Consider the following 16137-nt stretch of genomic DNA (forward strand, 5'->3'; position numbering starts at 1 on the left):
AAATGTACACGTATATGTCGGATGCTTTGGCCGATGCGAAAGCGACTGCTTCCGCGACTTCTCTGTGTGATTCCAGGGTATCAGTACCTTAGGTAGTCGAGATAGTCCTAAATTGTCCTTCCTCACTTGCTGGAGTGAGCCGAGATATGTCATGATCTACCTCGACCTTGAGATAAAGGAGCATTTCATCCTAGGAATATGCCGGTAGAGTAAGGTATTTGAGATACGAATTCGTCACCGAGTACCTGTACGGAACTTAGGTACGTGACAAACGCGATATCGACAACCGCCAGCTTATTGACGGATTAATTGCTAGACGGATCCATTGCTTCGATCACTATTACGCCTACCTATGCAACACCAAAGATTATCCCGACTCATCACTGATTACCTAGGGGCGTTCCAGAAGCCTCGTGCCACCGCCTGCTTCGAGTCCTATTCGCCGGAGCCATTGGCAAGATTGGGCCTCTGAGCTAGCGCGCGCCAGGTGTTGATCTCTGCAACCCTCCCAGCCCTTCGTGCTATCTTCACACACAGGACAACGGGGAACAGCAGATGCCAATGGCGATGCGGATCCAGTCGAACAACCCAGTTCTTCTGATACTGTACGGCCCTCTTTAGAACCGGAACGAGACATCCATCCAGTACTGGTACGGAGCACATGCGGAGCCGTCGAACGCTTTTCGCTCAAGCTTTTCACTGCGACCCCGAGAGTTCTCCGCCGTCGGGACGAGCTCCGAATGGCACCAGCCAGAGGCAAGCCATTGTCGACGACGACGACGGATCTGCACTTCACGGTCAGGTTGTGCGCGTGGTCATGAGCCGATTGCCGGTGTTTCACACTCCGAAACGCAGAAATCTGGACCGTCTACTGAAATCTAGGAATAAGCCCTTCGTCCAGTGGTGGTACAAGTCGACCTTGGTACGCCTGAAGGAGCCATTGCGAGTCTGATTCGGGGCGGCCCCCTGCTCTCCCGGCATCACGGCACCGCTGGATGCCAACAACTCACCAACTCAACCCCCAACTGTCGGACAAAAAGAATTACTACTGTACCAAACAGCAGTATTGAAAAAAAAAAAAAAAAACACCCCTAGTTTGGGCTGTGAGGGTCTAGTCTCGTACTTCCGGCCGAGCTGAGGTCTAAGCCACAATGCGAGTTGCATGGCAGTGAAGGGATATCGGAAGACGGCAAGCTAAGTTGTAGGCACTTGGAGTTGATCTGCCGCGCCAAGGACGACTGGGCCAGTGCATAGGTAGGTACTTGGGTAGTCTGCAACTTCAAGCCCCTGGTTGCCATGGGACGGACCTCATGATTACGTAGATAGGGAGTCTCTAACCTCGTTTTGGTGTGTTCTCTCTTTGTGTTGCTTCCCCATCTTGATGTGATTCTGGCGGCGAATCCAATCCAACGTTGGCGCCTTGTTATTGCTTCAAGACCCCTGTGAGAAGACGGGTTTGGCGCTCGAATAACGCGGAGCGAGACGATGTACGACAAAGTCCGTTCGTGATGATGAGTTCGCCTTTCCTCCAATGCTCTGGGGTAAGGGAAAGCGCAGAACCAGAATCAAATCCACAGATGAGCGTTCTTGTTGCTACTCAGCACCACTAGGCAATAGCAAACATCCCTTTGCCTCGCGTGAAATGGACGGAAGGTTAATGGAACATGAAGTTGTCTCGCGAACATGATGACAGCAACGAGGATGTACATGTGCTTTACCTGTAGCTTGCACTTCATTGGCAGGCGAGGCTTTGTACTGCCCTGGTACCCCTTCGTCCCCCGCAGGCGCTTGCCGCAGAGAGCTCCAACCCCGCCAAATTGAGCAGCTGCGTCAATCGATCGCGCCTGCCGAAACATTGACAGCTCCCTCCTCAGGCTGCACACAAGGAAGAAGGCTGAGGCACGTGCAGGAGAGCCTTCAAACCCGCAGCCTCGCCGAAACAACAAACCGTCGTCCTCCCATCAAACAGTCCTCTCCGTGTTGCCTCTCCCATGGCTGCTTCCGCCTCAACGCAGCCGGGCTCGGATGCTCAGGCGTACGCAAAATCCCCAGATGTCATCGTCACCGGTAATGACAACCTTCCAACTGCCTCTATGCCGTAACAAATGCCTGCTCCATTCAGAACGAGCTGACCTTGAGCCTGTGCGCTTATCCAGAGCTGCCCAAGCTAGATATCGATCTCTATATTCAAAACTATGTCGGTAAGATGGTGTCCAGCCTGCTTTCGATACATCCCTGCTCTCGATCATGCGGCGACAGAGCTTCGTCAAGGGCTAACTGCGTTTTCTCAACCTCGTCTTCGCGCCTTAGGTCGAACACGGTACGAACGCCTGCTTCTCATCGGCAAATGCTGCGTGCCGTTGCGCGTCGACGCTCTCAAAGCCGCCGTCATCGAAGCAAAGAGTGGCTCAGACGTCACCCGCTACAAGGATGCCTGGCAGCTGCTCCGTTCCGTTGCGCCGGATGAGCCAGAGGCCCAGAGAGACGAGGAATGGATAGAGAAAACCGAGTTGGCCAACCGAACCGAGACTGCTCGCCTCGAGACAGAACTCAAGGGTTACAGGAACAACCTCATTAAGGAGAGCATTCGGGTGGGCTACTTATCCCCTTCCATCTCGTCCAATTGACAGGCCCGTCTTGCGTTTCTAACTCGCAGTTCTGTGTCTAGATGGGCAATGAGGATCTTGGCAAGCATTTCGAGAGAATCGGCAAGCTCTCCGAGGCTGCCGATGCATACAACAAAATGCGCCACGACGTCAGCACAACCAAGCACATCTTCGACTGCGGCATGCATTTGGCCAGTATCGCCTTCCAGCGCCGTGACTGGGCCACCGTCCTCAGCAACGTAGGCAAGATCTCAAACATCCAAAGCGGAGACGAAGAGCAAGCGCAGCAGCAGGCCTACACCAAGGTGGCATCCGGAGTCGCCCTGCTGGGGCTGGGCAATTACTACGACGCCGCCGTGACGCTCCTTCACACCAATCCCAACGTATCTCCGACGGAGTACAACACAGTCGCCAGTCCCAATGACGTTGCCATCTACGGCGGCCTTTTGGCACTGGCAACCATGGACAGAGTGGCATTGCAGAACCGCGTTCTGGACAATCAGTCCTTCAGGACTTTCCTCGAACACGAGCCGCACATCCGCAAGGCCATCAGCTTGTTTGTCAACGGCCGCTACTCCAACTGCCTGTCAATTCTGGAGTCCTCACGTCCCGACTACCTCCTGGACATATACCTGCAGCCCCATATACCCACCATCTACTCCATGATACGCGAAAAATGCATCGTCCAGTACTTTATACCCTTCTCGTGCGTCACGCTAGATAGCCTCGACGCTGCATTCGGCGGCCCCAACCGATCCGTGGAGCTAGAGCTCATCAGGATGATCCGTGATGGCTCACTGAGAGCTCGCATAGATGCGAAGAACAAGGTGATTTGCTTCCCCTCTGCTTCTCTCTACTATATCATTTTTTTTTTTTTTTTTACCAAATTCTCGAATGCTCCATCTCCCGCTCTCTTCATTCTCAGCTGTCTTTGCTCACACTGCATATAGCTTCTGGTAGCCGTTTCCCCCGATCCAAGACTGGTCGTGCAGACCAATGCACTGGCCGTGGCGCGCAAATACGAGCTGGAGGCCAAAGAGCGACTGCGACGTATGAACATTGTTGTTGCAGGGCTCGAAACCAGCAGTTCCAGGAAGCAGCCATCTGGCGGCGTCGGAGGCCCCGAACTCGAGGAAGCTTGGTACGAAGACGGTGGTAATGTACCTCCTGCAACTGACCAAGCCGCTGAGGTTGATCTTGATGATGCTTGAGGAGCCGTGGGGAGAGGATACCGTGGTTTCGGTACCTCAAAGCTCTACCTCAGTTCAAGAAAGACACATGGCTCGTACACGACTCTCGAGGGGAGTACTATGACGCGTAGGAAGAAACCATCGGTCACCTGCAGTAAGCTTACACCTGAAGCTGAGATTTACCACACGGCCGCAGGGGACCGGCATGAGAAGGGCCGTCTTTCCGTAACCATGAAGCAGGGAAGGACGGAAGAGATCCCAGGACCATGATGGACAATGCTGGACTTGAACGTTACATATGATGTGCATTAGAGAGGGAGGCGCAAGGAGAATTAGGGATTTTGTGTTTTTCTTTACTCTTCTTATTTCGTTAGGCCCCAGCTGCATAAAGCCTTGTCTTTTCTACCCATCTCCACCTTTGTCTTTCCAACTGCTTGTGTTCCAGTCATTGGCTTTCCCCAGTGCAGTCTCCTGCTTTCACCTCGCCCCAGGTCTTGTCACAACCTGTTATCGTGAGAACACGACGTGCAGTAAACTGTATATGTTTTGGTGGCTTTTATTTCTACCTAGTTAGGTGGGGTTCTCGTATATACAGTTTCTTTCTTATTCTTGTCACATTGAGACGGGGTATCATATCACATCATGCAGTAGGTAGTATCGGCTTTCCAACAACATCGTGCCGAAAACGCAAAGCCCCCCCCCCTTTTCTTGTTCCTTTTCCCGGTTTCTCGTCTCCCAACCTGTTTGGCCACGAGGCCGCACAGGCACACAGGCACACAGACAGGGTTCAACCCATGAGCTGCCTCAGGTCCTGCGGCGGCCAGCGGACCTGCGCAAAGGTCAAGCATCGCTTGATGCTCTGCAGGTACTTGCGCGTGGCCTCGTCGCCCATGACGTGGCCCTTTTCGCCGTCGTGCAGCTTCTCACGGGCGCTACGCTCGTGGATGCCCACCATGGTGACGCCGATGGGCCATGCGGCCTTGCCGATGCTGAGGCGGAGGTAGCCATCGTTTGCGTCCACGTAGCGGCGCTCCTGGAGGGCCTTTACAATTTCGACAATGGGCTGGAGGAGGGAGTCGTCGAGGTCGCCTGACTCGAATTTGCGGAAGAGCTGTGGTGTTGCGGCGGGTTAGTGGTCCACTTTGTCTCTTGTGTGTGCATTGAAGATGTGAAGGGGGAGAGTTCGGTCGTGAAAGAAGGCTTTGTAGATGGTGTCGTCTAGTTTGACCAGGCAGTATTGACTTACCGGCTTCATGTTCTCGCGGGTTTGCACCATGGCGCTATAGGCCATCTTGCTGGCGCTCGTGTCCCGCTTCTCCTCTTCCATTGCCTTTTCGTAGGCCGTCAGCACCATGGTGAAGTAGCTCGCCAGCTGCCTGAACAGCCACTGGCGGCCCTCCTTGTCCTTGGGAACCGTGCCGTCGACCTTCATGTCCTTCTCATCCACCAGCTGCAGCGTCGTGGGTATCGGTCCTTGCGTCACCACCGTGGTGAGCTTCTTGTACCGCCTCAGCCGCCCCGCATGTGATTCTCCGAATAGTATTGCCGGCTGGCCCAGCTCTCTCAGCTTCCGTATCAGCTCGTCATCCGGAATGTCGTCCGCGGTGGACCCTCCATCCTTCGCGTTGCCAGTGTCCTCGCCCTTGACGAGCTCCGGCAGCCCGAGCCTCCTCCTCCTGGCCTGCTCCTCCTCCCACTCCTTCTCCTCCTGCCTCTTGCGCGACTCTTCCGCGAGCCTGCGGCGCTTCTCCTCCCGCTGCGCGTTCTCGGCGGCGATTTCTTCCTCGCGCTTGCGCTTCGCTTCGGCCTTGCGCGCGCGTTCGGCCTCGAGGGCTTTCTGCTCGGCGAGGTATGCGGCTCTGCGCTCCGCTTCGATTTCGGAGCGCTTCAGGTACTTCTTTTCATCGCTGGTGGACTTTTCTTTCGTCTTGGACAGTTCCTTGTTCATGAGGGCCGCGAAATCCATGGTCGAGGTGGTGTTGCGCTATGCAAGCGTCTTGAGGAGCTGCAGATGTTTTGGTTCGTCCAAGAGTTCAATGTTAGGGCCCAGAATGCTGTAATTGCTTGAGAACTTGATACGGGGCGATGAAGCGGGTTATGACTGGGAAAGGGTTCCTCGGTGCAAATGGAGATGGCAATGTCAGAGTCTCAAGATTGGCGAAGACATGAGGTAGGTAGGTACCTTGTCCGGTGAGCTCACCGAGGTTGAGGCTGCGCTATCGATTGCGGATGATATCCGGATAATCTCACGATACCTCGATTATTGTTCCGTCACAACTTCGGTGACGGCCTTTCACCTTCAGCAACACAGAAACTTCGAAGATCGAATCAATACGCCAGTAAAGTGAATAATTGGGAATTTTCACATACCTGATCTCTTCATCCTATTTGACCAGCTTGTTTCCACGATGCTGACCTCACGTGGAGGGGAGGGGAATGATGTATCTCCGTTCTTAGTTCGTCTCTTTCACAAGACCGGCAGCTTTCACAGGTACGCGGGCCTCTACCCGACGGCATCACCAGATATAACATTGAGAGAGCATAATTAATCAGAGTCATAACCTTCAGGCCAGAGGAGTTCGCTTCACCATCTCTGCCGCCACATGTTCCCATTTACACATGGTCAACCTGCACCCTCCATGAGCTCGCCCTTGAACTGGTGGCAGCGAAACCCAGCGCAATACCTACTCCCGCGGTGGGCACGAGACTCTCGTTCCAGCTCGTTTGCCCCGATCTGCGCGGCACGAGCGCCATTCATACTGCGCAGCCCAAGTTCGCCGTGAAGGATTTGGGGAGCATTGTCATTGGCGAGGGCTATTCTCACGCAGACGACGATGATGCCGGCCCTGATACTTTGATGAGGGATGATGGCGCTAAAGAAAAGACATTGGCCGACTGGAGATTTGTGGTTGGTGATTACATCTCATGTGCGGTGCTTCCTCCCCTGTCAGACGGCTCTGTAGCGCCACCGTCGGCCGCCAGAAGAGCATCATTATCCAGCGGGCGGGACGGTCGTGGCAGTGGCTTCAGGGGTGGTTTCCATGGTCGGGACAGCAACACCGGCCGCAACACCGGCCGCCAGGGTAGGCCAATGGGCTGGAGAGAGGGCAGGATTCCGTCAGGTGAGTGGAGGAGAGGAGAGGAGCTGCCGGACGGGCCACCGGGGGCATCACGCGGGAGACGCTGGTAGAGGACAAGCAGTTGCCTGGTTTCGGAGACATGGTTGAGATTTTTCTTAAGGATGCGATATACCCAGATACTTTAGCGCAGGGTCATGGCGAAATACGGGGCTTCAATTCGGTCTTGCAAAGGTTGACCACCGAGCACTGTAGCTTCAAGTTTGGAAAGTGGGAAACAAAGTACCGTTTGGAATGGCCAGCACCAATCCAAGAACTGCAGACGGATGTTTGACAGGCTGCGGTACAATGTTTGGACTGTGGTTTCCATTTTTACTTCTCTTTTGTTTGTTTTTTGGTATATATGTCGGATACCTACCCAGCATCCGCCCAACACTAGGCTCTCTGTTTCGTGTCGAACCTCTCGAATTATGCAACCTTTTCCGCCATCCAGCACCTGGTCGTTTATTTCTCGTAGATGGTGTCGCCCTTTCGCTTCGCTCGGAAGTCCCAGAGTCCCTGGCCCAAGTCAGCATCCCAACATCATCCCCTCGATCCGTGTCCCCTCCCTTCCTCCCCCTTCCTCCCCTCGACAATGCTCGAATTCTAACTCACGTCTGTCTTGTATGCGACCCAGCCGAAGATGGCAGGGACAACGGCAATGTACATGAAGCTGATTCGGGCTGTTCTGGGGGTAAATCGGAAGTGACGGTGGCGGGTCTTTTGCATCGCTGTGCTTCGAGTTAGATGGGTGGGATCGTGGTGCATGTGCTATGGACTGATAAAGTTACGCACCCTCCAGCTTCAGAAGAGCCGGGTCCGGCTTGACGTCTAGGGATTGCTGTCAGCATGGTCATTGCAGTTTATATGGTTAGGGTACAGCGTACTGAGGTGCGCCATTTTGATTGAGTCGTGACAGCGTCTGCTTGGGCGTTGGAGAGTCGAGCGCTGTCGCGACAGATTAGCTTCTGATGTTGCCGGCGGGAGAAGATCATGACTGAGTGATTATGTAAGGAAGTTTGGGGCGGGTTTGATTGGCTCCTGGAAGGCTCGACTTCCGGTGGTCAATGTACCCTGGAGCAAACGCTTCGAGAATGAAATCATGTGGAATGACGATATTCGAGGGATAAGTGGGAAAGGTCGCTGTATACTAACATAGTATTTCTCCTAGTGTTTGTTTTTGGTTTGTTTTTGTGCTTTGCAGTGTTCGTCAACGCAACGGACGTGGATCACAGTACATCTGGAAAGAGATCGAGCGACCCCAAGCGTGCATTCAACAGGGTATCTTGGAATTTCAACCCAATTCAGCCCGCATCTACAGATGATATGCATCCAAGCTATGATAGATCTATAAGTTACTACAAGTTTTCGTTGGAAACCGAGGCTAGATTAGAATGAAGAGACTGAAGGTAAGTTCCCAGTAGGCAGTGTCTGGTCATCTGCGCTCATCATTCAAATTACAAAGCGCGGCGGTTCTCATCAAGCCAAGATCACGTGACAGACTAGCATCGAGACTCAACTAGTGCCTCTCGGGATCTTGTTCAAGAAATTGTTTCGAAGGCGAAGCTCATCACCAATCCGACCTTCTGCATCGTTCCCGCGCTGGTCGTTGTCTGTGTCCAGCGAGGCCGGCATCTTCATCGTCAGAATCGAGGGCCACATACCATCATCTCACGTGGCCGCGGTTCTGTGTCTGCAATTCCACAGCTGCCAGCGCGTCTTTGACACGCGCCACGGCTCCAGGCCTTCAGGCAGGCAACCTCACGAATTGCCTCTGAACGAGTGAAGGCATCGCCATGTCGCAACTCCCGCCGCCTCCGCCGCCGGGCTGGGGGCCTCCTCCTCCTCCCCCGCCTCCCCCTTCGTCCTCGCTTCCTCCTCCTCCGTCGACACCCGCTCCTCCAGCCCCGCCACCGCCAGGCTATCGACCGCCCGCCGATGCCCATATCGCCAGGTTCGCCCAGAAGAAGAAGGAATGGCTGCGAAACCAGCGCAACAGATTTGGCGAGAAGCGAAAGGCGGGCTTCGTCCAGACGCAAAAGGCCGACATGCCCCCGGAGCATCTGCGGAAGATCGTCAAGGATATCGGCGATGTCTCGCAGAAAAAGTACACCAACGACAAGCGAAGCTATCTCGGCGCACTCAAGTTCATGCCCCACGCCGTCCTCAAGCTCTTGGAGAACATGCCCATGCCCTGGGAATCAGCGCGAGAAGTCAAGGTCCTGTACCACGTCAACGGCTGCCTCACCCTGGTCAACGAAATTCCAAGGGTCATCGAGCCCGTCTTCTTTGCACAGTGGGCCATGATGTGGACGTTTATGAGAAAGGAAAAGGCCGACCGAAGGCTGTTCAAGCGTATGCGATTCCCGCCATTCGACGACGAAGAGCCGCCTCTGTCATGGTCCGAGAACATCGAGGACGTGGAGCCGCTCGAGCCCATTCAGATGGAGCTCAACGAAGATGAAGACGAGGCAGTCTACGAGTGGTTCTATGACCACCGGCCGTTGCTCGATACACCCCATGTCAACGGTCCCAGCTACAAGTCATGGAATCTCACATTGCCTCAGATGGCAGCCTTGTTCCGTCTCAGTCGGCCTTTGATTTCAGACGTGGTGGATAAGAACTACTTTTACCTCTTCGACCTCAAGAGCCTTCTTACGGCCAAGGCGCTGAATGTTGCCTTGCCAGGTGGTCCACGGTTCGAGCCGCTGTACAAGGACATCAACCCGAACGATGAGGACTTTGGCGAGTTCAACGCCATTGATCGCATCATCTTCAGGAACCCTATCCGAACCGAGTTCCGGGTTGCCTTCCCGTACCTGTACAACTCTCTGCCCCGGAGCGTTCATCTTGCATGGTACTCTCACCCCCAGATCGTCTACAACCGCGTCGATGACCCGGACCTGCCCACCTTCCACTTCGACCGCCGTATCAACCCCATTTCATCTCGCAACGTGGCACCCAAGAATGTGGATGTGTCTCTCGAAGACGAATTGTTTGGTCCGGGGAGCAACGAGGAACCGGAGGACGATGCTTTCGAGCTTCCTGATGGCGTAGAGCCGTTCCTCGCCGACGAAGATCTGGACAACGAATACACGTCGGCTGCCATCGAGCTCTGGTGGGCGCCGTACCCATTCAACCGACGATCCGGCAAGATGGTTCGCGCTCAGGATGTGCCCCTGATCAAGCAGTGGTATCTCGAGCACCCTCCTGCGAACCGGCCGCCCGTCAAAGTCCGCGTTTCCTACCAGAAGCTGCTCAAGAACTTTGTTCTCAATGAGCTACACAAGAAGAAGCCCAAGGCCCAGAACAACCAGAACCTACTCAGATCCCTGAAGCAGACCAAGTTCTTCCAGCAGACCACCATCGACTGGGTGGAGGCTGGTCTCCAGGTTTGCCGCCAAGGCTTCAACATGCTCAACCTTCTGATTCACCGAAAGAATCTTACATACCTCCATCTTGACTACAACTTCAACCTGAAGCCTGTCAAGACCCTGACCACCAAGGAGCGAAAGAAGTCTCGATTCGGAAACGCTTTCCACTTGATGCGTGAGATCTTGAGACTGACAAAGCTGATTGTCGATGCGCAAGTTCAGTATCGACTGGGCAACATTGACGCCTTCCAGCTGGCGGACGGCATTCTCTATGCCTTCAACCACGTTGGACAGCTTACAGGCATGTACCGTTACAAGTACAAGCTCATGCATCAGATTCGAACCTGCAAGGATCTGAAGCATCTCATTTACTACCGATTCAATTCTGGCCCCGTCGGAAAAGGTCCTGGTTGTGGTTTCTGGGCGCCTGCTTGGAGGGTCTGGCTCTTCTTCATGCGTGGTATCATCCCCCTCCTCGAGAGATGGCTCGGAAACTTGCTTTCTCGTCAATTCGAGGGTAGACACAGCAAAGGTGTCGCCAAGACAGTGACGAAGCAGCGTGTCGAGTCTCACTTCGACCTCGAGCTCCGTGCCTCTGTCATGGCCGACCTCTTGGACATGATGCCCGAGGGCATCAAGCAAAATAAGGTCAACACCGTGCTTCAACATCTTTCCGAGGCTTGGCGTTGCTGGAAGAGTAACATTCCTTGGAAGGTGCCCGGCCTGCCCGCCCCCATAGAGAACATCATTCTGCGCTACGTGAAATCCAAAGCGGATTGGTGGGTTTCCGTTGCTCATTACAACCGCGAGCGTATTCGCCGTGGCGCTACCGTTGATAAGACTGTTGCCAAGAAGAACGTCGGCCGTCTGACGCGACTCTGGCTCAAGGCAGAGCAAGAGCGCCAGCACAACCACATGAAGGATGGTCCTTACGTCTCGTCGGAAGAGGCGGTTGCCATCTATACTACGACTGTTCACTGGCTGGAGTCTCGCAAGTTCTCTCCTATTCCATTCCCCAGTGTTTCCTACAAGCACGACACCAAGATCCTGATCCTGGCTCTGGAGCGGTTGAGAGAAGCTTACTCAGTCAAGGGCCGCCTCAACCAGAGCCAGCGTGAGGAGCTTGCCCTCATCGAGCAGGCCTACGACAGCCCTGGTACAACACTGGAGCGCATCAAGCGATTCCTTCTGACCCAGCGAGCGTTCAAGGAAGTCAACATTGACATGAATGACAACTACAGCACCATCAACCCCGTCTACGATATTGAACCCATTGAGAAGATTAGCGATGCCTATCTCGATCAATATCTGTGGTACCAGGCTGACCAGCGACATCTTTTCCCCGCTTGGATCAAACCTTCCGACTCTGAGGTGCCCCCTCTCTTGGTTTACAAGTGGGCTCAGGGTATCAACAATCTGAGCCAGGTTTGGGAAACTGAAAACGGCGAGTGTAATGTCATGATTGAGACGGAGCTGTCGAAAGTCTACGAGAAGATGGAGTTGACGCTTCTCAACTCTCTGCTCAGGCTGATCATGGACCACAACCTTGCTGACTACATCACGGCGAAGAACAACGTTCAGCTCACCTACAAGGACATGAACCATGTCAACAGCTATGGCATGATTCGTGGCCTTCAGTTTTCTGCATTCGTGTTCCAGTACTATGGCCTTGTCCTCGATTTGCTCCTCCTCGGCCCTCAACGAGCCAGCGAGATTGCCGGACCGCCCCAGAGTCCCAACGATTTCTTGCAGTTCCGCGATCGGGAAACAGAGACCAGACACCCAATCAGACTCTACACCCGATACATCGATAAGATCTGGATCTTCCTTCGATTCACAGCAGAAGAATCGCGAGATCTCATCCAAAGATTTCTTACCGAGCAGCCTGATCCCAACTTCGAGAACGTCATCGGTTATAAGAGCAAGAAGTGCTGGCCACGAGACTCTCGTATGCGCCTGATGCGACACGATGTCAATCTCGGACGAGCTGTCTTCTGGGACTTCAAGAACCGTCTGCCGCGATCTGTCACCACGATTGACTGGGATGACAGCTTTGTCAGTGTCTATAGTCGGGATAACCCCAACTTGCTCTTCTCAATGTGCGGATTCGAGGTCCGCATTCTGCCAAAGTGCCGAAACCTGAACGACGAATTCCCCGTCAAGGACAGCGTCTGGTCCCTGGTCGACAACACAACCAAGGAGAGAACGGCGCATGCCTTCTTGCAAGTCACCGAGGAAGACATTCAGAAGTTCAACAACAGGATCCGACAGATTCTCATGTCGTCTGGCTCAACGACCTTTACCAAGATCGCGAACAAATGGAACACCGCCCTCATTGCCCTGTTCACGTACTATCGCGAGGCCGCTGTCTCCACCATTGAGCTGCTCGACACCATTGTCAAGTGTGAGACCAAGATTCAGACGCGAGTCAAGATAGGCTTGAACTCAAAGATGCCTTCACGATTCCCTCCTGCCGTCTTCTACACCCCCAAGGAGCTCGGTGGCCTGGGCATGATTTCTGGTTCTCACATTCTCATCCCGGCCAGTGACAAGCGCTGGTCCAAGCAAACCGACACGGGCGTCACGCATTACAGAGCTGGTATGACGCACGCCGAGGAGACGCTGATCCCCAACATCTTCCGATACATCATCCCATGGGAGGCGGAGTTTATCGATTCCCAACGTGTCTGGACCGAGTATTCTCAGAAGCGCCTGGAGGCGAACCAGCAGAACCGACGTCTGACGTTGGAAGACTTGGAGGACAGCTGGGATCGTGGACTGCCGAGGATCAACACCCTCTTCCAAAAGGACCGAAGCACACTCAGCTTCGACAAGGGTTTCCGTGCTCGAGCCGAGTTCAAGATCTATCAGCTCATGAAGAGCAACCCGTTCTGGTGGACGAGCCAGCGGCACGACGGCAAGCTCTGGAACCTGAATGCCTATCGAACCGACGTTATTCAGGCTCTGGGTGGTGTTGAAACCATTCTCGAACACACACTCTTCAAAGCCACCGGTTTCCCCTCATGGGAGGGTCTCTTCTGGGAAAAGGCCTCCGGTTTCGAAGAGTCCATGAAGTTCAAGAAGCTCACCAACGCCCAGCGATCCGGTCTGAACCAGATTCCGAACCGTCGCTTCACTCTCTGGTGGTCCCCCACAATCAACAGAGCCAACGTCTACGTCGGTTTCCAGGTTCAGCTGGACCTTACCGGCATCTTCCTGCACGGCAAGATTCCTACTTTGAAGATCTCACTCATCCAAATCTTCCGTGCTCACTTGTGGCAAAAGATTCACGAGTCAGTGGTCATGGATCTCTGCCAAGTCTTTGACCAGGAACTGGAATCTCTCGGCATCGAGACGGTGCAGAAGGAGACTATCCATCCCCGTAAATCTTACAAGATGAACAGCTCCTGCGCCGATATTCTTCTCTTTGCCAGCCACAAATGGAATGTCACCCGCCCCTCGCTCTTGTACGACACGAAGGATGTCATCGAGCCCACCACGACCAACAAGTTCTGGGTGGACGTGCAGCTGCGGTACGGTGACTACGACTCTCACGATATTGAGCGCTATACTCGTGCCAAGTACCTTGATTACACGACCGATAGCTCCAGTATCTATCCTTCTGCCACTGGTATCATGATTGGTATCGATTTGGCGTACAATCTCTATTCGGCCTACGGAATGTACTTCCCGGGACTGAAGGTCCTCATCCAACAAGCGATGGCCAAGATCATGAAGGCAAACCCGGCGCTGTACGTCCTGCGAGAGCGTATCCGCAAGGGTCTGCAGCTGTATGCCTCTGAGAGCAATCAAGAATTCCTGAACTCACAGAACTACTCGGAGCTCTTCAGCAACCAGACGCAGTTGTTCATCGACGACACCAATGTGTATCGAGTGACCATTCACAAGACCTTTGAAGGAAACTTGACCACCAAACCCATCAACGGCGCCATCTTCATCTTCAACCCGCGCACTGGCCAACTCTTCTTGAAAATCATCCACACCAGCGTCTGGGCGGGTCAGAAACGTCTTGGACAGCTCGCCAAGTGGAAGACGGCAGAAGAAGTGGCTGCGCTGATCCGTTCGCTCCCTGTTGAGGAACAACCCAAGCAACTGATTGTTACCAGAAAGGGTCTCTTGGATCCCCTCGAGGTCCAGTTGGTTGATTTCCCCAACATCTCCATTCGCGCGTCCGAGCTGCAGCTTCCTTTCCAGGCTGCCATGAAGGTGGAGAAGCTGGGTGACATGATTCTGCGAGCGACGGAGCCTCAGATGGTGCTGTTCAACCTGTACGATGAGTGGCTTAAGAGCATCTCTTCATACACGGCCTTTTCTCGTCTCATTCTCATTCTACGCGCGCTCCACGTCAACCCGGACAAGACCAAGCTCATCCTCCGACCTGACAAGACTGTCATCACGCTGGAGCATCACATTTGGCCATCGCTGAGTGATGAGGAGTGGATCAAGGTCGAGACGCAACTGCGCGATCTCATCTTGAACGACTACGGCAAGAAGAACAACGTCAACGTGTCGAGTCTGACGAGCACGGAAGTCCGAGACATCATTCTGGGTATGGAGATCTCTGCGCCATCGATGCAGAGGCAGCAAGCTGCCGAGATTGAGAAGCAGCAAGAAGAGCAGAAGCAATTGACGGCTGTTACGACGAAGACGCAAAATGTCCACGGCGAAGACATCATCGTCACCACAACGTCTCAGTTCGAACAGCAGACGTTTGCTTCAAAGACGGAATGGCGGACACGAGCCATTGCGACCTCGAACCTGCGAACGCGAGCCAAGAACATCTATGTGTCGTCGGTGGACAGTGATCTGGACGATGTCACATACGTGATGCCCAACAACATCTTGAAGAAGTTCATCACGATTGCGGACCTGCGGGTCCAGGTTGCGGGCTACCTCTACGGCTCCTCGGCTCCTGACAACGATCAAGTCAAGGAGATCAAGTGTATCGTGATGGTGCCCCAAATCGGCGGTCTGCGTAATGTGCAACTTCCGCAGAAACTGCCCCAGAGCGAGTTCCTCGACGGCATGGAGCCCCTGGGTGTCATCCACACACAGGCGGGCAGCGAGCTCCCGTACATGTCTGCGGCAGATGTGACGGAGCACGCCAAGCTGCTGGATGCACATGAGGAGTGGGACAAGACCAATACAGTGACGGTGTCGGTGTCTTTCACCCCTGGCAGCGTCTCCTTGTCTGCTTGGGGACTGACCCCTCAAGGCTACAAGTGGGGTGTTGAGAACAAGGACCTGCAGAGCGACCAGCCCCAGGGTTTCACGACTACCATGGGAGAGAAGCGCAAGCTTCTGCTGAGTCCCAGATTCAGAGGCTTCTTCCTCGTGCCGGATGACGGCAAGTGGAACTATAGCTTCATGGGCAGTGCTTTTGCAGGAATGGAGAAGAAGTCTGTCCACGTCAAGCTGGATACGCCGCTGCCCTTCTATAGTGACCAGCACCGACCGGTCCACTTCCACAGCTTTGCCGAGCTGGAGGATATCTGGGTTGATCGGTCTGATAACTTTGCCTGATCGGTATACTGGCGAGCTGAGCATGAAACAATACCCTGGGGTTGCATTGATCGTGGACTCTTACTTCTCTTTTCTTCGATTTCACTCTTTGATTCAACGGTGGAGGACGATGCGAGTTTGGCAGGCGTTGGCACTTGGAAGAGAAGAGTGTACTACAGAATTTTGGTTCTCTTACTTCAAAAAGAACATTGAGTGCGGCGGACATTCCACGTGGAAACAGAAAAAAGGGACGACTTTATCTTTGATGATTGTTTTTTGTGTGTTTATAAGTTGTAAGACTATGGAAAAGGGTGGACGGACCTATTAA

General features: G+C 53.9%; 6 protein-coding genes across 6 annotated transcripts; 4 read left to right on the forward strand and 2 right to left on the reverse strand.

The window, feature by feature from the left end:
- Positions 1–661: 661 nt before the first annotated feature.
- On the forward strand, positions 662–952 carry CCMA1212_010285 (uncharacterized protein; the record flags this gene model as incomplete). The annotated part of the gene is made up of 1 exon (XM_073707337.1): positions 662–952. One exon carries the CDS (start codon positions 662–664, stop codon positions 950–952), a length of 291 nt encoding a protein of 96 aa, XP_073554152.1.
- A 1039-nt stretch (positions 953–1991) lies between these two features.
- CCMA1212_010286 (uncharacterized protein) lies at positions 1992–3817 on the forward strand (the record flags this gene model as incomplete). The annotated part of the gene is made up of 5 exons (XM_073707338.1): positions 1992–2067; positions 2157–2201; positions 2311–2591; positions 2669–3433; positions 3557–3817. 5 exons carry the CDS (start codon positions 1992–1994, stop codon positions 3815–3817), a joined length of 1428 nt encoding a protein of 475 aa, XP_073554151.1.
- Positions 3818–4583: 766 nt separating this feature from the next.
- CCMA1212_010287 (Pre-mRNA-splicing factor 18) lies at positions 4584–5762 on the reverse strand (the record flags this gene model as incomplete). Its single annotated transcript, XM_073707339.1, has 2 exons — positions 4584–4907; positions 5043–5762. 2 exons carry the CDS (start codon positions 5760–5762, stop codon positions 4584–4586), a joined length of 1044 nt encoding a protein of 347 aa, XP_073554150.1.
- Positions 5763–6204: 442 nt separating this feature from the next.
- Positions 6205–6986, forward strand: CCMA1212_010288 (uncharacterized protein; the record flags this gene model as incomplete). Its single annotated transcript, XM_073707340.1, has 2 exons — positions 6205–6287; positions 6350–6986. 2 exons carry the CDS (start codon positions 6205–6207, stop codon positions 6984–6986), a joined length of 720 nt encoding a protein of 239 aa, XP_073554159.1.
- Positions 6987–7377: 391 nt separating this feature from the next.
- Positions 7378–7907, reverse strand: CCMA1212_010289 (uncharacterized protein; the record flags this gene model as incomplete). Its single annotated transcript, XM_073707341.1, has 4 exons — positions 7378–7431; positions 7528–7643; positions 7708–7753; positions 7800–7907. 4 exons carry the CDS (start codon positions 7905–7907, stop codon positions 7378–7380), a joined length of 324 nt encoding a protein of 107 aa, XP_073554158.1.
- An 801-nt stretch (positions 7908–8708) lies between these two features.
- Positions 8709–15830, forward strand: CCMA1212_010290 (Pre-mRNA-processing-splicing factor 8; the record flags this gene model as incomplete). The annotated part of the gene is made up of 1 exon (XM_073707342.1): positions 8709–15830. The coding sequence occupies one exon, from the start codon at positions 8709–8711 to the stop codon at positions 15828–15830; it is 7122 nt and encodes a 2373-aa protein (XP_073554126.1).
- Between the last annotated feature and the right edge of the window lie 307 nt (positions 15831–16137).

The sequence above is a fragment of the Trichoderma ghanense genome (genome assembly GCF_004382785.1).
Source record: "Trichoderma ghanense strain CCMA-1212 chromosome Unknown scaffold_24, whole genome shotgun sequence".
NCBI lineage: Eukaryota > Fungi > Ascomycota > Sordariomycetes > Hypocreales > Hypocreaceae > Trichoderma > Trichoderma ghanense.